Source organism: Anolis carolinensis, chromosome 2 (genome assembly GCF_035594765.1).
Source record: "Anolis carolinensis isolate JA03-04 chromosome 2, rAnoCar3.1.pri, whole genome shotgun sequence".
Taxonomy (NCBI): domain Eukaryota; kingdom Metazoa; phylum Chordata; class Lepidosauria; order Squamata; family Dactyloidae; genus Anolis; species Anolis carolinensis.
In genome coordinates, this window is record NC_085842.1 from 309687352 (window position 1) to 309713863 (window position 26512).

Here is a 26512-nt window from a genome sequence, read left to right on the forward strand (position 1 = left end):
TAAGTGAATACATAGAAGCATACAGATAAACTCAGAGATACCTTTGGGAAAGAAAATACATTTTCCCTAAAGTATTCTCCTGGAATTTAAAATTAAAGTCAAGTTATTATAAAACTATTGAGGTGGATAAGACCATAAGGTCATACAGTCCAATCCCATTCTGCCATCCAGAAATACAAACAGATGGCCATCCAGTCTCTATCTAAAAATCTCTAGAGACAGAGACCCCACCACACTCCCAGGCAGCGTATTCCATTGTCGAATAACTCTTACTTGAATATATAAGTGGGATTATTCCAGTATCCCAATGCTATGGCAGTTAAAGTGATGTTAATATGCATTAATGTGACAGTGTAGATGCACTTAAAGTTTCTTTTCTTATTGGTTCCTTCATATCTCTTTTCCCCATTGCCAAGAAAATTTGGTTTCTAGTTAAAGCAGAAAACAAACAGTGTATAATATGAGAATATCTTATTTTATTGCTGAGTGGCCAGCACCTCCAAATCATGTCTCCCAAATCTCAACAAAGACAGAAGTCCATGGAATTTCATGTGAACTGGACACTTACCTCTCCAGAGAATAACCTAACTGTACATTTTGTTTCACCAGTGTCCTCAATCCTAGAATTGTTTGTGTGTTTCTCTGAGTTAGGTAATGTTCTTGTTTAAACCTTTTGTTTATTTTACAAGTATCTAACCTTGTAACATATGAGATAATTTCATGACTATGGAGAACCCCTGTGTCATATTTGAACAAGTGGTCCTCTTTGGCTTTTACAGAAAAGCATGCACAGCCATATTACTTTATTATTAGAGGAAATAATGGATATTTTGGGAAGTTGTAGTTTAGTGAGTTACCAGTACTCTTTTGCAGAGAAGACTAAAGACTTTGTAAAATAACAGCTACCAAAATTCCATAGTATTAAGCATCAAAGTGGTATCAAACTGTTTTAATTCTACAGTGCAAATCCACACTTAGTGCATTTGAGTTTCTTAAGCAAATATATTAACTTGGAAACTTAGTTTTCTGTAATTTAACTCCCAAGGTTCCCAGTCAATTTGGCCATTGAATTTGGAAATGTGGTAGTGTGATGACTCATGGGCCATGTAGTCCCGTTCCTAGTACTATTGTGGCAGATGAAGAGGAAAACTTGGGTTTCCCACCGTTTCAGCCAGAATTGGAACCCTTGCACCTGCAAGATGTTTGCCCACAAGAAGTCAGCCAAACAAGCCTTGAGCAGAAATCTCCCCCATTTTCTTGCCGGGATTATTATAATCGAGATAGAGGCGCTAGGGAGGCGAATCGCAGAAGCGCCAGGATTGCTGCCAGACAATTAACTGATTAAGCCTGTTTCCCTTGGGAAATCTTAAGGAGTCATGCATCTGGACACAGTATGGGTTTCGTTTCTTGTTCCCCAGGGAAAGTGTTCCTTGGCGGGAAAACAAGATCCTATATAGGTGTTTGCCCGCAAAGAAATCCTTGCGGAGTCAATTCGTCACCTTGTGGAGTGAGATCGTGTGTGGACTACGCTACTCCAGCCCCTTGCCTCCAGGACCAAGTTCCAAGCCTTGTTTCTCGGACCTTGTTCTTGTTTCTTGCCTCTTGCTGCCACGTATCAAGCCTTGTTTGCCAAGAATCTAGTTTGCTTCCAGCATTGTTGCCAAGCTCCATTGGACTAAAGGACCCTGTCATTTCCCCACACTTTGCTTGGCAAAGTGTGTGTTTCAGTTATTGGATTACAACTTTGGACTCTAATATCACATATTGGACATTGCTTTCCTGGACTATATTTGACCTTTCCTGAAAGATCTACTTCTGAATTATATTCTTCACTTGTTTTTATTGACTTTATATAATCCCTTAATAAAGATATTAGATAGATTCTGGTCTCTGCGTATGGTTATTGGTGCTCTGTAGCCTGGGTCCTGACAGGTAGCTATAGTCCAAAAATAGTCATCATGAACACTGGGTGAATAAAGTTATACCATTTTGGTAACCTGAGCCAGGTGAGCTGAAAACTGATCCCCATATCTTGTCTCCTGTTTGCAGAGAATAGCAAGCATACTGGAAGTGATTCAGTATCAATTCATAAAGAATCCATATGAAGAGAAAAAAGCTGGCCACTCTTAGGCAATGGGAGATTTAGATCTTAACTGATAGTTCAGTTGTTAAATTATATGGTATTAGAGTGAAAAGAAATGAAAGGGAACAGGGTTTAGCAAAAAAAAATAAAAATAAAAATGAGAAGACTTAATACAGAACTAGAGAAATTGAAATAAAATAAATTCCACCCTTCATATTCAGAATAATTATCTGAAGAGCTGGAACTTGTACTGATCTCTTAAACTGATTGCAGATGGAGAAATAGTATTCATTTTGTTTTTCATTTTAAAAAGAGAAAATGAGAGGCACACATTTTTGATGCCCTTTTCTGTCAGATATTATTTCCCAGCTTTGCTAGATTGCATAACAGCTTTTGGTATTTCCAAATGATACAAACATTTTGAAATCCCATTGGAAATACAGGTTGGTGATGACATGCTCCAGCACAGAGCAAAGGATAACCTGTGTGGATTCTTCCATATAATTAACCATGATTGATACATAGAAAGTGTAGGAAGAAAGAAAAGAGCACAGGATTTAAAACAAAGATGAGGAAAAACAATTTCCCAAGAAATGGATCTCCAAAGAAACACATGTGTCTTGCATTTAGCCTTTCCTCCTTCTGTGCCTAAGAAGCTGCTGGAGGCTTCTTAGCAATAATCAACAAACTCAGGGCCAACCCTATCATTGGATAGTGTAGACACTGAAAAAAACATTTTAAAAGATGTGAAAAAGGGTCCAAAGTGGGTTTACTGAGTCAGCAAACTGTGTTCAGAAATGCATCACATACAATAAAAGAAAGCACAGAGGTAGGACTGTGGAGTTGGTCTACTTTGAACTGAGCTTAATGTTATCTATTAGTCAAGTTTGAATATGATTTTTTAATTCCAGAATGATAGTCTCTGGTAAGAATCGGTTTTTAGAAATCACTGAATATTACAAATAGAAATAAAAACAGACATCATAAAATTGAATTAAGTACTTGAATTTTCTTTGTGTTTATATCCCACACAAAATGCAACTGTGCATATTAGGGCTGTGCAAAAAATCATTTGTGCCTCATATATCTGTTTCGTAAGATTTGTACATACCACACAATATTGAGGGGTGTCCATGCAAAAACACTTAAGAATCAAAACATTCAGCTATGACTTTTCGTTAAAGTTTAGTCTCCCAAAGTCAGTTTCATTTTCTGCATAAGTAGCAAACAGTAACAGTGGTGCAAAGCCAAATAGGCCATTTGTCTTTAAATTAAGGAGAGCCAGTTTGCTTGTCGCCATTGTGGGAGGGAAAGCAAGCTGGGAGGTAGACCAAGGATTCTGGGAAATGTAGTTTTGTATCAGAAAGCCCCGATAAGGTAGGGGTGAGCTACTGTCCGTCTGTAGCAGCAGCCAGTCACACAGTTTAGAGTTCAGATAAATTATTGAATGAGAGAGGACTGATAGTAAATCTGTGATAGACTGGGAGGAAAATCCCTAAATTGAAGTTCTATGGTATGTGCTGTGTGCCACATAGAGTCATTAAAGGGGATAGCTGTTGTGGCTTTTTAAAAAAAAGGTTTTTGTCAAAAGCTTAGAAATTCCCCCAAAATCTGTAGATGTGTGAATCTTTCTGAAACTTGGGAGGAATTGTGCCCTGCTTATCCTGTGTCAAGCAGATAGCTGTTGTAGGCTTAAAAATTGTTTGTACATTTTTTTGTAAAAACTAAAAATTCCTCAAAAATCAGTGGATAAGTGGAACATTCTGAAACTTGGGGTGGGTGGGTGGTTAATATTGATAAATGTGTTCTACAATTGTGGCAAGTTTCATCCTGATAGGTCTAACAATAAGGGAGAAAGGAGCCACTGAAGTTTTCCTGCTAGTAGAGTAACAATCATCACAGTTTGTATGTAGTATTTTTTTAGGAGAAAGCAACATGCAGGTATATTTATAGTGTTACGTTTTATATGTTTTATGTTCATGTTTATATATGTTGACATTTCACTCTTTGATGAAAAGGATGTTATACCCCAATTACATGGTGTTGTTATTGTGGTTGTTGTTATTATTAATATTTAAACAATTATACTTACATTCTGGTTGTGTTGCCACTTTAATGGGGTGCGAGCTTTCTCCTGGTCCCCATTCATTGTATGCCACCACTCGGAAGGTGTAGGTCTCTTCGGGTTTCAGATTCCCCACTGTGAGCTGGAGCACCCCAGACTGAGACGTGTTTAGAGCCCGCTCCCTAAACAAAAACAGAAATGCAAGGAGCAAGAAGGTCAGGATGAAATGTCTCAGACAAATGTTCTCAGTGGATACAAACAACCACTTAACAGTATATATGTGTGTTTAGAGAAGACAAAACAAAGTCAAGGGTACAACCTTGGAACAATGAACAATCAACTATTCAGTGATTCTAATACAAACAATACACTTATAGAACAATGGTGTTTCACATAGACAACATGCTCTAAGGCATTTATATTGATAAACCCAGACTGAAAGATGGGGGAGTTGATGTGAACAACTTGTAGCAATAACTAAACTTTTCAAATTTTTACAAATAACTGCTATTTTTTTCCAAAACTGACAGTTAGCCTTCCCTTAAGCAATGTAGGTATCAAAATCTACTGTCCTCCCTCCCCTTTTCTCAGCTGGAATTCTCTGAACTCCTTATCTGCTGGTCAGTAGAAAGTTGGGGGAGCAGTAGGCAAGCATCGGCCTGTCTTTCTACAGCTGGATATACAGGCCATGATCATGGGTAGCAGCCTTTAGTCTACTGTTGCAGGAAAATAGTTAGATGCTTTGTCCAACTTTTGCTCTCATAATTCACCCATAGGATGAGAAGCAGCACTGAATGAGGCTGGTCAATAAAGATTTTCAATAGGTACCCAGGAGTGGTTTTTCTTCTCCCTCACCCCACATGAAACCCTGCTGAATCCTCTCTTCTGCACATCTCTGTTGTTCTTTGCCTCTGTTCACTCTGTATAATTGTGTAATGACTAAAAAGGAGAGTTATTAAAGAGGACAATCAGGATAATGTTATATCCTTGAAGATGACATTTATACCACATGTTTTGCTCTGGGTTCCATTAAAGTTGGCTTCACTTAAACCTTTTGCCTAAACTCTCTCATTAGTTTAAAAATGATTATCTATGGCTCGACTACACTAACCACATAATCGAATTTCTAAATGCAGATTATTTGTTTTAAACTGGATTTTATGAGTCTACACTGCTATATAATCCAATTTAAAACAGATAATCTGCATTCAGAAACTGGATTATATGGCAGTGTGAATGGGACTTAAGTCTACCAGATTTATTATGTAGATGTAAGAGGATGTAATAATTGACAAAATAGTATCAAGAGAGAGTAGGATGAAGGGATGCTTGAAATGTTGTTTTTTTAAAGAAGAAATGAAAGGAAATCCACAAGAGGGACCAGGCTTGTGTACCGATAAGTAAGGTGAAAGCCAATAGGATTTGCTTTACCGATAAATGCATTGGGCAGTCACTTATTTGTGTTGTCGAAGGCTTTCATGCCTGGGATCACAGGGTTGTTGTATGTCTTTCAGGCTGTGTGGCCATGTTCCAGAAGTATTCTCTCCTGACGTTTCGCCCACATCTATGGCAGGCATCCTCAGAGGTGTGAGGCATGGATAAACTTATTTCTCTGGTCTAACAACATCCACTGTATGGTTAGCAACTCTTTAAGTTTCTACCATTTGAGAACTTTGTTTTTGAAAGAGGTTTGCCTGTACTTGACAGACGAAGAGCAGCTAGACCAGATGTTTTAGAGACAGGCATGAACTTGAATAGATGAGAGCTGTTCTTCAGACAAAGATCTTAGTCTGACCTCAGAACACCTAAATCCAGTTTAGGTCAGAAGTCAACTGACTGACTGGGAATGGAGCTTGTGAATACTTGAGGTTTCCTTTTAGTGAATCAGACCATTCACTGATTTTGGTATTGTCTCTTTAGACGTACAGTAGTGTTCATGGGTTTCAAGCAGAAGTATTTGTTAGCCTTAGTACTTGCAATCTTATTCACTAAAAGGCAGGACTGCCCCCAGAATATACAGTGAGGAGCAACTCAATTTATAGTTTTCCATTTCAGTACTCAAGAACTCAAGCTTTTATTGTGACTGGGAGATTTTTTATCTAGAATGAATGACAGACTAGAAACTGGGCTAATTTTTAAAACAAATAACTGTATGTGCAATTTTTTTTGCAGCTAAAACGAAAACAGGGGTTAAAGACTCTTATTGTTTTCCCCTAACCTAAGTCAGCAAAGACATCATGCACAACAAGCACCAAGGGCTGGTTGTCACTCCCAGTTCAAGCTGTGATTATTTCATTACATTTTTAGGCAGTGTGTCATTTCTGTTTGAGAGTGTAGGTGCCTCAACAAACTGCAACTCCCAGGATTCCAAGGCATTGAGCCATGGCAGTTAGAGTGGTGTCAAACTCCATTAATTCTGCAGAGTAAAGTCAGCCTAGGGGAGCCCAACTGTATCTTTTTCAGCAGACTAAATAACTTAGTCATTGAGGGAGAATGGTGGTTATAAGTCAGAAGCAAGAAAGATCTGGATATTTGATAAGTCTTGTGTCCCTCCAGTTCTGTTCACCTACCTAACACAGAAAAAAACATTTCCTTCCTTGAAGCTGCTCCCGAGTTACATATTGTGTGGAATTTGGATATGTGATTAATGCATACGTGTCTTATGGGCCAATCTAGATTGCAGTCTTTCAATTTCCTTCTTGGGTTTCTCTACTTTTTCTTTTTTTTAAACGATCACCAGCAGTTCTATCAGATTGAGATACTGATTACTTCTGCAATAACAGAAAAGGTAGATTTAATTCTTCCACTATGTCATGTAGGAATGGTAAATCTATATTTTCACATTCCCAAGAGATATTGGTGAGCAATCAATATTTTCTTCCCTTAGTGATGAAGACACTTGGGGATTTTTTTTTGTACAATGATGGGCAACTGCCATAACTTCCCCCAAAAAGCTACTGAACTTTGCACAAAGCAGTATCATTTTCGGGAAAGCTGCACAACTTTCCCAAAAAGGCTAGGGAGGAAAAAAAAGGCCAAAATGGAATTTTGTACAGCTTTGAATGTCATGTAACACTTGTTCAATAATCACCAGTTTGTTGTGTCAGAAACAACAGCAACAAAAACTTCCTGCAAAATTGCAGACACTTTCTTGGATTTATTTTTCTTCCTACAAATGTTCCAAAGGGGATGGAAATTCCAACTTTCAGCTGTGGAAATTCCACAGTCAAGAAATGAGCAAATACCCATTCCACCTCTAACTCCATATCATTAAGCATTTCATTTGACCCTGTGTCACCCCATGAATGGGGAGATGTGATTGGCAGAGTTTCTGTCAACTTAGAAAAGTTGTTTAAAGCAGAAAACAATGTTTGTATTTTAATTACGTCTTGGATATAATATAATTTTATGCCACAGATCGCCAATTAATGGTGCAAGACTAGCTGAGCTGCTGTTTGGGGAGGGGGAATCATGTTTTTCTCTGTTCTCTTTCATCTTTTCCCATTCTGCTTCCAACCTCCTCTCAATGTGCTGTTGTGTTTTGTGACATAAACAAAATTAAATGAGAAACGTAGCATAACAAAAATTAAATGTTTCAAACTTGCCCAAGGAAAGATTGGGTAATGGTCTCAGAGCTCAAAGCATCACAGACTATTAAATAATATATCCAGATGATAATTCTCAAAAATAAAGGGCCCAATCTTCAATGCTAAGCCAGCCTATGGCCATTTATGATTGTTATGGTTCTGTGCAGTTCCCACAAACTTTAATTTGGACAACTTGGAAGGAAATGCAAAGCAGATCATGGCAGAACAATGATATTAAAGACAAAGCATAATTCATTTCATCCTCATCTTTTATCATAGGGGTTTGTGGGAAATCCTGATTTTCTGTGAAGTAAACTGGATGCTAAATAGGGTGGTTTAGCAAAGGGAAGGCCCCTGTCAACGTACTAGTGGTAAGGATGTTGAAAGATGGATTCTAACATCTAGTGGACACCCAGTCCCTATCACTGGTTGAGACCAGAGTTCTCAATCTTGAGCTCTGCAGATGTTTTATCTTTCATCTCCCAAAATTCCACAATATGGGTCATCCTGGTTAGGCCATTCTTGTTTTAAATATTGTTTTATAAAACATGTAAGTGGCGCAGACCTGAGGAATTGCCCTATGACTACACCACACAGCAAAGAATTTATATCATTGGTCATTGGGATCTTTTCCAACCTCTGGATGGAATGAATGTGCCAAAAATGCTCCAGACACACTGAGCCATTGGCACAATAATAATAACAATGATGAAATGGTATTTTAAAACCTAATGGCAATTAGGAGCTCAGGAGAAGTAATTTGTTAAATGCCCAGAACATTAAAATGTAAAATAAAAGATAGCTTCAATTTCTTATTAATCTACTTTAAAAATATGGAACCCTCCCATGCTAATTTGCAAAATTAATATAGAATATGTTATGTAAGTGCATCAGAGTGTTTCAAATGTAATTGCACCATTTTTGCACACTTAGCAGGTGGGCGACAAATACTGGTATAATCTATTAAACAGCTAATTAGTTGCTTCAAGATGGAAGAGTCATGGGAATGTCTCCGACTGTGTTGTATTTAATAATATGAAAATGAACTAAAAGTTTGGCATGGTTACCTTATTCCTATTGCTTCAAACTGTCTAACAAGGACAAATGAAAGAACTAAAAGAATAATTAAGGTAATGTTTTATGACCTAGAAAAGAGGTGATTTTTTTTTTTTATAAATCGGGGATTCTATTGCCTCCCTTGAACCTTTTCCAGGACTTCTACTGCTAAATATCCTACTATGAAAACTGTGTATCAAGAATGGAAACAATGACAACTGCCTTTTTTCTCTGCTTCTCTAAATCTCACATGTACAACATATATCCCAGGGCCCATCCACACAGTACCTTTATCTCAGGAGCTCCTGGTTCAAAATGGTGGGTGGCCTAGCAACATCCCCTGAAACACATGGGAGGAATTGCTACAAAACGCTAAAACACAAGATATTCAGTTGTGGGAATATTGTGGTTCTGGCCAGAAAATGTGGATATTCGGATCTCTGTATGTTTCTACACTTATGTTGGTTTGTTCCTGGTTGTTTGTATCCTAATAACATGGCAAAGAGACAGTTGACTAGAGGGCAAAAATTTTATTCTGGCAGGAGAAACTTCACCCTCCACACATTTAATGAAGTTTGTGACACACAAACAAATGTTTTACCATGTAATCAACTTTCCCCATGTTTTATGATAAAAACAATGAGTAACAGACATGTATAACCCAGGAACATGACCCTGATGTTCCCAGGCACAAGGGCACAACTAAACCTGTCTGGACACATAGCCATGCAGCCTCTGAATGATAATAATAATGAAAAAGTTTTGTTGATTACTGTTCAAAAGTGTAGTCCTGACTTTGAAAGTAGTTGTTCTAACCACAAACTTTGTTTGTGTGCCACACACTTCATTAAATGAGTGGAGAACAAAGTTTCTCTTGCCAGGACAAAGTTTTTGACCTCTATTCAACTTTTTCCCATCTTTTCAGGATAAAATCAATGAGGAACAGATATATATGACACAAGAACAAAACATATACGAATGATGCACATGTTTGCATCTGCACATTTAAAGGGTTTTTTTTTTTAAAAAAAACATTTCTGGTGGACATCCCATGGTGGCCATCTTGCGGGTTTTGAAGTCCCGTAACAAAGCAACAAGTCTAGATGTCGCAGACAGAAATCTGGGACCAAGAGGTCTGTGTGAGAACCTGATCTCAAGGGGTTTTTTTTGCCCTGCATGGAAAACCCATGGTCTGGTGCTGTCTGGAAGCGCCCCCAGTGATTCTGATAAAACCCAGGATATCTAAGTAGTGAATATTCTGTTTCTTGGCTGATTTGTGCTCCCATCAGACCAGAAATAGATAAAATATGGGGTGGGGCAGAAAAATGGCAGATCAAAGGAGTAGCATTACTGCTTGGGGGCTTGGAATCCACTTCTGTCTTGTACTTGGTAATTCTTGAACAAATTGTTTTTCTTTTAGTCTTACCCATCTATGAGAACTGGATGCTTTGCAGCAGACCAGATCCACCATAGTAGTCCTTGTACTTTTGTCTGGAGACTGTATACAATACTTCTACTTTACTTTTTTTCAGCAGCAGCGACATGTTTTTTTTTGGTGTTTTTTGTTCAGCTATGAAGCCGAATGGCTCTCATAACACCTGGAGAACTACTTCCAGGGCGTCTCTGTGGTTGAACTGGAGTAAAAAAAAACCTTGCAATTGCCAAAAAAATCATTGCCATAGGGAAAGATGGGTCATGCTGGCTTAAGGAGGCTTTCCCCCATCAAATGAGGCAGGGGAGAAATTAGGATGATGCAAGGCATGGAGCAACAGGTGACCATGCCCTGCACATTAGTCCAGTGATGCGTGTGACAAGATTAAGGATCAGCAGAGGGTACCCATAAGTCCAAATTCACACACCAGTCCTTAAAGGGTTGGGGACCCCCGATAGGCAATGGATCTTCAGATGTATATTCACTCAAAGACACCAAAGATTGAATATGCATGCAAAACATAGTCTCAGCAACAGCTTTCCCATTACCCACTATAGCATAACATAATTTAATTTGATCTCAAAAAATATATGCAGTTTTTATTTTTCTGGAATTTCCTCTTTATATTGCAAAATGATGCATAAGAACAAGGACTGAATGTAGCCTTTTCCTCAAGTAATAGTCCACAGATGTGTTAGATAGCAACTCCCATCAACCATCACTGCTCCCTGAAAAAAATGGACTTTGAATAAGTTGTTCTGAATCTGTTAAGCTCCTGTTTAGATAATTTCAGTGCACTTTACATATGCTCTGCAAAAGACAAATAAATGGGTTTGAGAGCAAAGAAAGTCTGACATTTCACTAGAAACCAAAATATTAAATTGAGGCTATCATTATATGGACATATCATGAGATATCATGATTCAGTTGACAGTAATTTGTTACTTACTTCCAAGTTCTTTGTTTTTGGAAGTATATTTTTCTCAACCAGGGAACTCATGTCCAAAAGTAAAATCAATACAATAAATCTAGACAGCACAGTATTGGGAAGGCTGATTTTCTTGCACTAAATAAATCATAAGACTCAACATTCTTGGAGTTATGCCATGGTAATACCAGACACAAATATGTTCTTGTCCTAGAAGTGGAAAGACTGGGTCCTGAGCATTTGGTGTAAGGCTGATTAGACCTATTCTCTTGAAAAATGAACTACTCTCAAAAGAGATATTGCTATTTTGCAAAGGAGCATGCTGATAAATTGTGATGAAATATCAAAGATGTGCACTGTAAATAGAAGACATCTCTCTTCATGCTGACTGACAACGTAACATATCCAGCAATAGACTCAAATAAATGCCTCTGTATGAATGACTGCCCCAGCTTGATAAAGGATGAAATGAGAAAAACAGATGGGAGCCACAGCAAAAATGAAAAGAGGCATGGGTATAAACAGTCCAGATGAGGTCAATGAAGAGAGACGGTTGTCAGGATGGCTAACTAAATTAAGGAAACAAAATGAGGGAAAATAAAAGGATTATGTAAACAAACATAAGATCAATGGGAAAATTGGACACAGACTCATATGTAATGATCCCATATGGTTATGGTTATATTTTCAGACACTTCATCCCAAAGAAACTTCACTAAGCTTACCCAACTCCAATTTTATTTATTTATTTTTCTCCTTTTCAAATCCATGTAATGCTTCACACCCAACTTAAGTACCAAATTTGTCTGAGAAGCTCAGTGCTGGTAAAATTTAGAAGCAACTGTAATCTACTATCACAGCTGGAGGGATAGATGGAATTGATTTCAAATTGATTTTTTTGCTAGAACCCATTTATTTGTCTCCAGTACCACATCTCAAATGAGTTGATTTTCTTCTTATCACCTTCCTTCATTGTCAGTTTTCACAACAATACATAGTAATGGAAAATATGACTGCTTGGTCATGATACCAACAAACATTCATACAAAGAAAGCATTACATTTATTGATTTGTGTCTCTCCTTTTTTAAGGCACGTCTATATTCAGGACATACATTATAGAGTTTTGCTGCTTAAAACAGTACTTTTGCAGATGATTCCTCTTCAATAATTTGGCCTTTCTTGTCAACCACATCCTTTTGATCACTCTCCCTTGTTATTTAGGAAACAGGTACATGGGTAGGAACCCTGGGGCTGGTGTGGGTGGCTTCACTGCCCTTCTGTGGTGGTGGGACAAAGTCCTGACATGCTAGCAGGGCTGATCCTAGTTCAGCTTCGCTGGATGGCCAACCTTTCCTTGGTGGACACGTTGCCATTATCATAGCAGCCATGAAGTTCAAAAGAATTCCTAGTCATCCCTAGTCACATTGCTGATATTTGCAAAGATACCCATGTGACATGGAGATGGATGGGAGGCAAGGAGGAATCCCAGAGAAAGCAGGATGGCTATGTAAACAGAGAACCAGCTCCGAATCAGAACTGGCCCACTTGTTTATATGGCCCCCAAGTATGGTGCTTCTCTAGAGCTCCAGGGAAGCTCCAGAGCTTTCCAAGATTTTGGCTAATGTGGAGCAAAACCATGATAAGCAGTCTTGTTCCATGTTGGGGATGAGAATGGCCTATACATCATGTGGATACCATCGGATCGATTCTTGCCCACTTCCCATTGTAGTGCCAGTGTAGCTACACACTGAGCTACAACTCCTTGGTGGATTGTCACCTTGTTGTGGTGAGGGGGCTTGCAAGTTCCAGTGAACCTGTGGGCATAACCACCAAAGTCATGTACTCCCAGGAGGGGCCACAGGGGAGGATCCATACCAAGTTCAATCCAAAGACCCTAAGATGTCAATGGCAGAGCAGGCAGAAGATAACATGGTACATGTTCCAATGGATGTGAAGGCAGAAGAATGCTGCAATAGATGAGAAGCCACTGTCATCGTGTTAACCATACCAATGGATGTGCATCTCATTCTGTGAAGACTGTGTGTTGATCAGCCATGCACTGATCTCCACACATTTTAAAAAAAACCTCACAAACAGGTGTATTCCTAAAAAACAAACCAAAACCAACAAAAGTCCAATGGCAATCAGCAAGTGGCAATCGGGGCAGGACTGTGAAATCTGGAAGCCCCTAATCACAGACGGCCATATGGGCAGTGGATATGGATTGAGTCATTCTACCTCAAGGTCTGAGAAAGTTGAGTGGTCCGGTAACTGTATCCATAACTGAGCAGCCCTTTTTAGGATCCACTCTGCTCACCCCATCAGGAGCGGGCTAGAAAAGGTGCCCTAAACATTGTCTGCCTCTCTCATCCCTGACTGGACTGCTGTGCCCAGAGGGGTCACAACCTTGCAGCCAAAAAGGAAATATGAACTTTGGAACATGGAATGTACAGACATTGTTGAGCAACACAGACAACAGACACCCTGAACACAGGACTGCTATTATTGCAAGGGAGCTGAGACACTTTAATAGCGACATAGCAGCACTTCAGGAAACTCAGAGAGCAGGAGAGGGACAGCTGAAGGAAGAAAAAGAGGTGACAACTTCTTCTGAAAGAGACTGCCTGAAGGAGAACAAAGAATACACGGAGTTGACTTTACTATCAGAAATGACCTGGTGAAGCATCAGTCCAAAGCACCCATCAGTATTAATGAACAACTCTCAACCCTTCGAATTAACCTTGCCAAAAACCAGCAGACAACCATCATAAGTGCCTATGCACCAACACTAGATGCTGACGAAGATATCAAGGAAAAAAATACTGTTAGCTAGACACCATCCTATCAGAGATACCTAAGGAGGACAATTCATCCTCCTGGGGGATTTTAATGTAAGAGTCGGACAAGGTTGGTGAACAGGAAAAGCAATTTAAAGATGGGCTTAAAGCTAACCTTAAAAACCGTGGCATAGACACTGAGAACTGTGAAACCTCTTCCTTGAGCACTTTAACTAGAAGTCACCAACAGTGCTGTGGAATTCAAAGAGGCACACATTGAGGGTGAAAGGGAGAAATGCATCAAGGGGAAAGCACATCAAGCCAACCCTAACCAGGACCGCCTTCCATCTGGAAACCGAGGTCCTCACAGTCATGAACATGCAGGTCAAGAATCGGTCTTCACAGTCACCTATGGACCCACCACCACCAAGACTCTATGCTTGGAAGACCATCCTACTCAGACATGAGTGATTGCCAATGAGATGACACTAAGCTATAGATGTCCCAATTTTCATCTGCAAAATGTTAAAGGATATAGAAATGACTGAATGGTCTTCCAAGACTCTACGCTTGGAAGACCATCCTACTCAGACATGAGTGATTGCCAATGAGATGACACTAAGCCATAGATGTCACAATTTTCATCTGCAAAATGTTAAAGGATATGGAAATGACCGAAGGGTTTCCTACCATGATGTACTGCAGATAGCTCATGTCTCTCTCTCTTCTGAGTGGGCAAAAAGAAGCAGGAACAATCTTATGTTAAATACAGGGTTACCTGCATTTTTTCTGAGGTAGCCCTGTAAACCATTCATAGAAATTCATGATTCCTTGGAATGCAGATAGAAAACACTTGTTCCATCTCACCTTTAGGAGAGATGGAACAAGCCTGTTAAAAAGAAGACAGAGGTGCACAGTCACTGAATGTGTGCTGTTGCATGCTTTTATAGGTAAGCTTGGCATTATGAGGACTGTGAATTGTCACGCAAAATTACCGTTATTCTCCAATACCAGGAATCATTCTGTCCTTTGGAGTTATAGCAGTTTGACTGACAATTTCTGTGCATGCCTCAGGTTAATGTCAGAACTGCTATTATTGTACAGAGAAAAATAGCTCTTTTGTAAAAAAAATAATGTATAAACAATAAATGACTCAGTATTCTAGCCATGCACTTAAAGGAAACTACATTTATTTTTTTCACACTGCAAGCTTCAAAGTTCACAGGACCAGAGGCAGTTTTCACCACAATAGAAATCTTAAAATGGGTTTTCAAACTTTCCTTTCCTTCTTTTTTTAATTAAACGTGGCGTTTTAAGACCAGTGTTGAGAGCTATCCCTCTAGCAAACAGAAGATGATATTCCTTATAGTAGCAGAGTCATTCAATGACTAATGCCTTGCTTTTACCTGCAATTTCATGGCAGTTAATACCTTTTGAAATATCTGCAAACAACTGAACCATTGAAAATATTGAAAACCATGCACACAGTCAATTCACCTGTGCATAAAAGGTGCATCACTTCTCCCTAGAAACACAGATAAAACTTCAGACAGGGATGACAATGAGTCTTGTAGAACAGGTATTTTTTCAACCATTTCACTATTATCTTTGATTGTTCTTTGTTCCTGTGTAGGACCTCTTCACACGATCTCTAACCCTGTTCCATTTCACTGTGGGGATGGGACAAGGCGCATTGCTTCCCTCTCCCTGTCTCCATCAGATGGAGGAAAGGACAAAAAATGTGGGTAGCTCCATCAGAGCTATCCCAATTACACTTACTTTTCTATGGTTGCCAAAGAAGCGTCTTGCAATACTTCCTTGGCACTTGGAGGGTAAAAGGGGCAGGGCCTGCTGAGTGTCATGTGATGGCACTCGGCAGGCCCCATCCCCAAAGTGCTTCAAAGGGGCAAAAATCCCCAATGTGATAAAGTGGTAAGTAACTGAACAAGTGCATTGAAGGTTTTTACTCTGTTTTTGTACCTTTTTAGTTTTCCTCTGTCTGCCACTGATTGAAAAATATCTCATCCAGCAAGACTTGCCCTTGTTTTTTGGTTTCAGATAATATCTTGTGACAGTCTTCCTTGCAGATTTTCAGTGCAGAGTTCTTCTGGCTCCCAGTCAATTAGGCTTGATTGTGTGTGTGTGTGTGTGTGTGTGTGTGTGTGTGTGTGTGTGTGGTAATCTTTACATAATACAAAGATTTTCTTTAGTTTTACTATAATTCTTATTTAGCTTTACTTTAATTTTAAAAATTGGTAGTTCATATTATTATTGGGTTGTTGTATGTCTTTCGGGCTGTGTGGCCATGTTCCAGAAGTATTCTCTCATGACGTTTCACCCACATCTATGGCAGGCATCCTCACAGCCTCTGAATACTTCTGGAACATGGCCACACAGCCCGAAAGACATACAACAACCCTGTGATCCCGGCCATGAAAGCCTTCGACAACACATATTAGAATTATTTGTTAATATTCTGTGGAAGGAAGCTTCCATCATTGTCCATTTTTTGTCTATGATGGAAACTTTTCTCTCCCTTTTTTGGGACAAACTACTTTTAGAGAAGGAAATCATTTCCAAAATTGCTTTTCAATCACTTTTTAGATACCAGAAGCCACATATGTCCTCCTAACTTTGTTTTCAGCAGCATCAGCTGAACAAGCCAGGAGGGAAGGGGGTCAGGCACTCATTGGGTGGGAGGGCCCAGGCCCGGGTGAAGGTGGGGCCAGGAGGGGGCAGGGCAGGGCATGGGTCATTCTCAAGTTGTCCTCCCAGCATAAGAATGGGGTTGCTCTCCTCATCCCTATGCCGGGAGGAAGGCACATTGCGACTGCCCCAATCCTCTTCCCGATTCTCCTCCCCCAATCCTCAGGCTGTCCTCTTGACATTATGCCAGGAGGAGGGCAAGACAGGTGCTGGCAGAGAGTGCTCTCGAGGGCTCTCAGACATGCGTGCCTTCTTCAAGCTATCCGCCTTGCATAAGAATGGGACAGCTCGCGCCATCCTTATACCAGGAGGATAGTGAGACACATGGTGGCTGAGAGCACTCCAGAGGGCTCTCAGCTGCTACGTGGCCTTCCTCGCCTAGCTTTTTGGCATAAGGATATGACAGGCCGCTGTGTCCTTCTGAAAGGGACAGGGAAAATGAGGAGGGCCTGAGGTAAGCACCCAGGAGGCCGCATCCAGCTACTGAGGCTTAGTTTTCCCATGCCTGTGCTAGAGTATATCTTATAATAAAACCTTCTCTAAAAATTATCTTCTGAAAGTCATAACTAAATAATAAGCTCCAGATAGGAAATATCCAGTCACCATTTCTGTTTCCAACATTCTGGCTGTGTAGAGCTATTTTGCTTCTATGTTTACAGTCATTCCAAGGACCCATAAATATCATCCTGTCTTCATAAGATAGCTTCCTCAAGGACTAGGCTCAGAAATGCCAACTTTAATTAAAATGAAGTCATTGAGGGAAAGAATGCACATTTTACACTTTAATAACAAAGGAATATACTCCAGGCATTGTGCACTTCCAGAGAGATGACAAAATAAAAGAGTCTTCATATTTAAATTGTGTCTCCACTTAGGTTTAAGAAATAAGAAAATAAATGGACAAGTGAGAAAACGGGAACATATAAAAATTAAATAATGCTAAAGCAGCAAAGCCTGGCCATCTTGGAGTATACAGTAAGAATACAGTATACAGACAACTTCCTGCAGCAGACTTCTATAAACACCATGTTTAGTAAATAGGAGTCCTGATATTGAACTATCTGAATCAATGGTCTGATTCAGTAGGAAAAAAAAGTTTACATTTCCTTCATGACATAACAAGAATGAATTATTTCCAAAATATCCACATCATTTCAGCTATAGAATTGTAGCAGATCAAAGAGTTGGATGACCAACACTGGCCACCAACATTGTTGCTTTTAATAGCACCATAATAGCACCATAATGTTTAAAAACTGCACTTTTTCAAGAAACGCAAACACCTTTCATCAGAACTGTGCAACCTTCTGAAGAATGGCATTGGCTACACAGTTGTAGGTCTGCCTCCAGTCATGACTCTTTCAGTTTGCAAAAAAATTTGAGAAAGAGAGGCAAGACAGCAGAGGAATACATAGATTTGACATGAGGAATTAATAAAGGAAGTTGTATTGTATACTGAAGGATTCTGGTTGGTTTTTTTAGTTTTACTTCACAGAAAAGCCAAGGCATGAAACAAAAACACCAACAGTCCATTTTCACTTTCATTTAGAAAATCCCCAAACAATGGATTGTTTGATTTTTGAGTCTATGCTCCCCTTCTTTCTCAACCTGTCTGCCTACTCCTCCATCCTCAATTTCTTCTCATCTTTGCTAATTCATTTCATCCTTTCCAAAGTTTATATGGAGGAAAAATGCATCATAAAACAGATAAAATACACTAGTTCTACTTTTCACAAACAAGATGCACAACTTTATGGCTTAGCATTCAAGAAATGTTCTTACTTTCAATTTTGAATCATTTTAGGGCCTTACAAAGTTATGCAGTTTCAGCTTATATAGGTGGTTCAGTGGGTTACATGACTGAGCTGCTAGACTTGCTGACTGAAAAGGGAACAGGGTAAGGTCCCATTGTAAGCTCCAGCTTCTGCCAACCTAGCAGTTCAAAAACATGCAAATGTGAATAGATCAACAGGTATCGCTCTGGCGGGAAGGTAACAGCACTCCATATAGTCATGCCAGTCACATGACCTTGGAGGTGTCTATAGACAATGCTGGCTCTTTGGCTAGAGCACTAACCCCCAGAGTCAGACACGATTAGACTTAATGTTAGGGAAAAACCTTTACCTTTACTTTAGGTTTTTTGAAAAGTTGTGATGTATTCAAATGCAGCACTTAAGGAGGTGCAGAATTGACAAAGTAGCACCATTTTGTTGCGCCATGAACAAAATAAAAGTTCGTTGTTAGTTGCAGGAACTTTATAAGGACTGTTTTTATTCACATTGGCTTTCCCAAGTGATCCAGAACACAGCAGGCAGAAAAATTTGACTACATTGAGGAAATTACCCATTTGATCTCTTGTCTTTAGGTGCTATGCAAAAACATAGTTGATTAGGAAAGTTTTTAGGCCCAACTGATCTTATAAAATGTTTCCATACTCATGAATGTAATTTATTTCAAAATGGTTTTTAACTGTCTTTTTAATGGTAAAATTGTAGGAGCCACGGTGGTACAATGGGTTAAATCCTTGTGCCGGCTAAACTTCTGACCTAAAGATTGGATTGCTAACCTGAACATTGCTGATTTGTATCCGTGAGACAGGGTGAGCTCCCGTCTGTCAGCTCTAGCTTGCAGGGACATGAGAGAAGCCTCCCAGCTATCACATCCAGGCATCCCCTGGGCAACGTCTCTGTAGACAGCCAATTAGTATGTTCTCAAGTCACTTCTGACACAATAAAAAATTGGTAAAATTATATGTTTTAGTCTTTTAACATTATTGTTTATGTGTGTGTGTGTGTGTGTGTGTATAATCATTTTAAATTTTGTTATATTGCTTTTATTGTATATCTTCCAGAGATCTTTGAATGGAATGCACATATACATATTTTAATAAAATCAAATAAGTTAATAGAATTCAGATTTACTAGATGTAGATTGTTGAATCCTTTACAGCACACAGAAAGTCACTGTTAGACTGCTACTTGCAAGATGCACATTCAAGTCCTTATGTAACTCAGCTGTTGACTTTTGGCCAATTATCTTCCCTCAGCCTGACTTTGTGAAGAGCTGTTGTGTAGTTTAAGTGGGGAAGAAAAGAGATATATACAAAATGGACTGCTAATATTTTTCATGCCAAAACAAGAGTATCAGAAGCAGTAATAAGGTAGCATTATCTTTGCTAGTATTTAGTGTCAACTTGAAAAGAGCTGTCCAAGTGATCCTATTTCCTCTCCCAATAGATTTCGCACCTTGGATAACTCATTTAAAATCCAGAAATGCCCCCATTACTCCATTGACATGGAAGCCTTCATACCCCTCTGCTTATATCTCACCTTGAGCTCATTGCAGGAAAGATGGGATGTAAATGCAATACCTGTAATAAATAAAAACGGGCAGACATATGCACACACATGACTGGAGAATAGACACCCATTATTTGGACCTACCTGTTGACACTTTCCCTAGAGAAGTACACAGCATACGTCTGGATGGTTCCCTTTGCCTCCGCGGGGGGACGCCAACTGAGACGGACAAATCGACTGGAGACCAAAACAGGGACCACATCTCGGGGAGCAGAGGGGAGGATACTGGAACTTGGGATAGCTAAAGAAGGGGAAGGAGAGGAATACGTCAGAGAGGCTGATGGTGCAAGGGTTTGGGGGCTGGTGGGGAGAATTGTCGTAGGCACATCTAGTGTTTTGAAAAACAAAGGATCACGTGGTTCAGGTTGGAATAAGATGAACAGAGGAAAGAAGAGACAGAAAGAGAAGGAAAGAAAAAAGAGAAAGCTAACAGTAAAACCACTCTTGAAAATACAGACTCTTTAAAAACAAGAATTGTTGTGTAACAAAAGCAAAAGCTGTATCTAGCTATGCCTTCTTGCTCACTGAACAAAACTAAGTGCACTTTACCAGAGATGCACATAACTCTATATTGGATTGTGACCAAAGGCTCCAGACTTCTTACATGCAATTAAGCATTCTGGCAGTTTGACTGTATCCTTATTGATATAGATATAAGGTCTGGACACAAAGTAAAGATTTTTCCTCCTCTGATAGTCAGAGATATATAACAAACATCAAGCCAATTTTACCAAACCTCATACCATGATTGAACAAAGTGAGACAAACAAATTGAAATAAACGATTTTAGCAACAAGTTAGTGCAGACTGAAGGGAGTAAAGGAGAAAATGTCAACATTTCTCAAAATTTAAATATCTTTCCACAGCTTCCCAGTTTGAGGATCTTGGACCATAGATACCATGTATCTTAATGTGAAAATAACTCCCCTCACCTAAGGAATGCCATTTCTTTGTAAGAAAGAGTGACATTTATTAAAATCTTTCACTCTGAAAGCAAACATCATGCCCTTAGTTTCCAGTCTTGAGCCCAGATGTTGATGGATTTTAATTTCTCAAAGACCTGACCAGGTCTTTAGTGATGGTGATGGATTCCGAGAATTGTAGCATAATTCTACGTGGGGACAAAAGGTTGGGAACTAGTGTTCTAAATTAACTGACCTGGCCAGGTTTTGAAAGCACTGAACTCGTGTTACTATTAACATCATCAGCAGGAAAATAATGATTATATGTTGTGGCAAAGCAAGAAACATAGATGAAAGAGGTCTTGTGACCAGGGTAAATATCTGAATTTGCTAGTGGAGTGGGCTTTCCAGATCTGTGAAGGTTCAGTTCTGTGACCCCCATGGATGCCAAAAAAGCAGATGACCATGATCCATACTTTTAAATGGGAGGAATGTGTGTGTGAATGTATCCATGTTGACATCACCAACATTTTATGCAATGATTTATGGTTGGTGGAAATCGTGGAACCAGAGCTCATGGATTCAAAGGTTCTACTATACAAAGAGCTGTCCTGCAGCCATTTCCTTTGGTCTAGATCAGTGGTTCTCTACCTTCCTAATGCCGCAACCCTTTAATACAATTCCTCATGTTGTGGTGACTCCCAACCATAAAATTATTTTCATTGCTACGTCATAACTGTAATTTTGCTGCTGTTATGAATTGTAATGTAAATATCTGATATGTAGGATGTATTTTCAATCACTGGACCAAATTCAGCACAAGTACCCGATACGTGGTAGGGTTGCGGGAGATTGATTTTGACATTTGGGAGTTGTAGTTGCTGGGATTTATAGTTAACCTATAATCAAAAAGCATTCTCAACTCCACCAATGATGGAATTGAACCAAACGTGGCTTATAGAACTCCCGTGACCAACAGAAAATACTGGAAAAGTTTGGTGGGCATTGACCTTGAGTTTTGGAGTTGTAGTTCACCTACATCCAGAGAGCACTGTGGATGCAAACAATGATAGATCTGGACCAAACCAGGTACAAATACTCAATATGCCCAAATGTGAACACTAGTGGAGTTTTGGGAAAATAGACCTTGACATTTGGGAGTTGTAGTATTTTCTGGTGGTCTTTGGCTAACCCTCCGACACCCCCTTTTGACCTCCCCAGGGGTCCCGATGCCAAGGCTGAGAAACACTGGTCTAGATAAAGTGTTTGTATTATGTTATGTTACGTTATATTATGTAAGTTATATTATATTAGAATATATGCACCAGAATCCTTTTTATGTCTTAAACACGTACAAGACCCCCTACAGAATCAGCTGGACAGTTTTGTTTGATATGGAACATTCCTGTTCAGAAGAAAGGCTAAAGAAACAATGCTGTGCATACAGCTCCTCTGATTGCACATTTGGTTGAACAATGTTGCAATACATTAACTAGACAGTATTAAACAAACAGTCCATGAAGATAAAGTTGATTTTAGTTTTCTTGAGATAGGATTCGAACCATTATATTATATATAGCTTGTTGACCAATAATCTGACTTGAATAATTTGAAACCATTAAATCATAGAATCCATGCATTGTAATCACCATATACAATTGAGTAACTCAGAATCCAAACCTAGAAGAGAAATAATAACCTGATCACAAAAATCTAAAATAGGTTCTCAGGTATTGATTGGATCAGAGAAGACCTCAGCTCAAAGTCATGATTCCTATATAAGACCTCTTCCCATGTTCTGCCCAATCTCAGGATGGCTATGCTAGTTGAAGTATTCAAGGAGATATAGTCAATGCTAACAATAAAAATCATTAACAAACCCAGCCAAATAACTTAAATGTGCCACTCAACAACAGGATCTCCTGAAAAACTTTAGGCATATCTAAGTTCCATTGACTTCAATAAAGATTACTGCTATTAAGCATGCAAAAAGTGGCAGCATGAACCAGGATATAAATGACTCTTTTATAATAGGCTGAAATGCTACTAGTGGCTGTAAGTGCTCCAGGTATCAGAGTTGAATCTGACTTCAGGGGGTCACTTCATGCATTCTCAAAAAAATGTGCAATTGGGAATTGAAAAATGAGGGAGAGAAGATACTTTCATCCTACTTGATGGAGCTTTGACCTCATCCTGCACCATGTTCTGTTGAGACTTAAAGTTATATTACTCCCATCCTCACTCCAAACTGGCAAAATTTGTTAATTATCTTTCTAGCCATCCTCAATGTGCTTCACAGCCATCAGCTCATTTACTCTCACCTTGTAAGATAATGTAGTGCCTGCAACTCTACTGAGAGCCACAGAACAGGGATAAGTAATTGCAAGACATGAGGAAATGTAAGGCCACGGGGGGTAGGAACAAACTTGGAACTTTCTGGCAGTCCACTTCTGGTTGGTTTGTTTTTTCAACAATGTGACTATTGGAAGGTGAATCACCACTTCCAGATGGTGGACTTGGGAATCTGGAGATGTTGAGGACCACCAAAATAGCTATGGCACATGCAATGCTACTGCCATCCTTTGCCCACTCTGACATAAAAGTTGAACCACTTCTTCCAATAAGTTCTCATCATTTAATAACTGAAAATCCTTAGGGGTGTAATCAACCATACAACACTTAAGAATACTTTCTACACTACTGAAGCATACTATAAATCTATACAAGTTTGGCAATGTTGCCTTCCCACCAAGAATCAGAGAATCTTAGAATTGGAAGGTATCATAAGGGTTATTTAGCTATTCAGGAGTGCATAAATGAAACACTTCCAAGAGATGCCCACTTAACCTCTGTTTTAGACCTCCAGAGATATAAAAATCCACCACTCCAGCGGGAAGGTAACAGCGCTCCATGCAGTCATGCCGGCCACATGACCTGAAGATGTCTATGGACAATGCCGGCTCTTCAGCTCAGAAATGGAGATGAGCACCAACCCGCAGAGTCTGTCACGACTGGATTTAACTTCAGGGGAAACCTTTACCTTTACCTTTACCTTAATGTTCAGGCGGAATCTCTTTTCCACATTCTGTCATCATCCTGGAATCTTGTACTGTTAGATTTATGGAAAGATGGTAGGAAGTGATCATTTATTTGACTTTGTCTCTACAAAGGACATCCCCTCCTAGGGGATGTCCCATCAGCTAACTGGTTCCCCAGCTGGCGAATACCTGGCTGACATTTCCTTACGAAAGGGAATCCTCACCTGGAGGTGGCAACGTCAATGGTGCCCTCAGCCAACCAGGGTGTGGATCCAGACCGGCCCCTCTCTCAGCCAATCAGGGAGGGGAGCAGGAGTTTTGAATAGTTGTAAAATTGTATAAGACATTTTGCTTCCTCTGTATGTTTTGTGCTTCTGCTTTTTGAAGCATCTGTTTGTACTTGCATCCCTTTCAGTTGAATTGAATAAACCTCCATGGCTTGTCTTCAACCTGGTAAGTGTTTCTCTGTCCTGGCCCATTCAGTTTAGCTTGTGCTCGCCAGACACAGATCCTTTTATCTGTGGTCCTAGTTATTCACAACAATATCAGACAAAATGAAGCATCCTATGAAAACACTCTGAGAGCCCACATCTTCAGAACAGCTAGATTTTTGGGCCTACTCAGTTATATGGGCATTCCAAGAGAGTTCCAAATAGATATGCTATGACTTATTCTTTCTGTTTTCTTTGCAAATTGAAAAGAAATGCAAAGGAACAAGGTCAGGCCCTTCTGATTTCCATGAGGTCATTTGGCTGATCTAATCTGCCAGTGCAAGAACAGAGCATTCAACAGCAAATTTGCAACACTCAGGGACAAAAAAGAGAGAAAGAGAGAGAAAGAGAAAAGGATTACTGAGCAGGTCATAACAGGGGCATAACTTCCTCTCATAAAAACAGTTTATTAGTGGCTAAGAGGACCTGGCATGATGCACAGAACAGAATGGGATAAATAAATTGAGGGCAAGACCTAGCACTTCTAAATATTACATGTATATACAAAGTGGAGAGAGAGGGAGAAAGAAACTAATGCATATTGCCCTAACAAGCCATTACTACAGCTATAATGGCTGACATTAGGTGGCACTGCCTTTTTTCCTCAGAGACCTAAATGCACACACTTTGTCAAGATGATGCTAAAATAAGGCTAGTGGATATTTATTCGCATCACTACAAAACACTGTGATTTGTATTTTGAGTAATGCAAAGAAAAAGCAGTGAAGTTGTTAGGAAGTTTAAAAGCTTCCTGACCGCACCAATAGCGCCAACACTCTATATCTGGACCTGCTCACATGAATAATTCTAGGGAGAAAAACTGCATGTTGATTACATCCCATCTTCAGTTTCAACAAAGCACAGCTACTTTATTTTATTTCATTTATTAAAATAATTATACCCTTCCCTTTATCACAAGATGTTACAGTGGCATACAGTACAGATCAATCAGTTCAAGCAGTATCAACCAATGAAATTTTTTTAAAAATAAGATAATCTAAACAATAAATAAAGTATCAGCCAATCAATTGTGCCAAAACAGATTTTAAAAGTTTAAACAGGTCAAAATTATGACCAAATATCATTTGTAATAAATGATTTGGGATGCAATGTAGAGGTAAACTGAATATAGATCAGGTCAATGTTAGATGTGTCATGTTTAAAATGTAGACTTTTCCCATGCAAAAGAGAGGGGGAAAGAATTTCTTATCAAGTATTTGGCTGAGGTTTATCGGAAAGTGTTTAATCAAAAGGCTCAGTACAAAAGTAAGAGGGGTAGATGGGTGAAGAAGAGCAAACACTGGCAGAACTGTGCTAGGAAAGCACAAGATCGTCTGGACCAACTACATCTAACTGAATGTTAATGGTTGCTCACTGTGATTGACATTGATAAATCGGACCCCAAATTATGAATAATTATAGAATCATAGAATCATAGAGTTGAAAGAGACCTTGTGGGCCATCCAATCCAACCCCCTGCCAAGAAGCGGGAAAACTGCATTCAAAGCATCCCCAACAGATGGCCATCCAGCCTGTTTAAAAGCCTCCAAAGAAGGAGCCTCCACCACACTATGCAGCAGAGAGTTCCACTGCTGAACAGCTCTCACAGTGAGGAAGTGCTTTCTAATGTTCAGGTGGAATTTCCTTTCCTGTAATTTGATGCCATTGTTCAGCATGCTAGTCTCCAGGGCAGCAGCAAACAAGCTTGCTCCCTCCTTCCTATGACTTCCCTTCACATACTTATACATGGCCATCATGTTTCCTCTCAGCCTTCTCTTCTGAGGCTAAACATGCCCAGCTCTTTAAGCCGCTCCTCATTTTAGTTGCCCTTCTCTGGACACATTCCAGCTTGTCAACATCTTCCTTCAATTGCGGTGCCCAGAATTGGACACAGTATTCCAGGTGTGGTCTGATCACGGCATATTTTGGAATATAATAATGAAGTGCGGCTCCAACTTTAATTTAGAAACCTACTCTTCTTAGCTTTTGAAAAGCTGGCTTAAGGGTTGTTTCAAATGAGACAAATATTTTACCTTTGCATTCCAGCATTTTCTGATGTATCCATTTGAATTTTACCCAGTAATGG

At 39.4% G+C, this 26512-nt stretch overlaps 1 protein-coding gene across 2 annotated transcripts in view; it reads right to left on the minus strand.

Annotated features, from left to right (window-relative positions):
• Window positions 1-26512, minus strand: part of dcc (DCC netrin 1 receptor) — a 1120333-nt gene that overhangs the window by 296705 nt on the left and 797116 nt on the right. For both annotated transcript variants that reach the window (XM_008117567.3, XM_008117566.3), the window contains exons 8-9: window positions 20080-20236; window positions 4176-4330 (exon numbers count right to left, since the gene is read on the minus strand). In XM_008117567.3, coding sequence (XP_008115774.2) covers window positions 4176-4330; window positions 20080-20236 — 312 coding nt within the window. The remainder of the gene's footprint in view (window positions 1-4175; window positions 4331-20079; window positions 20237-26512) is intronic.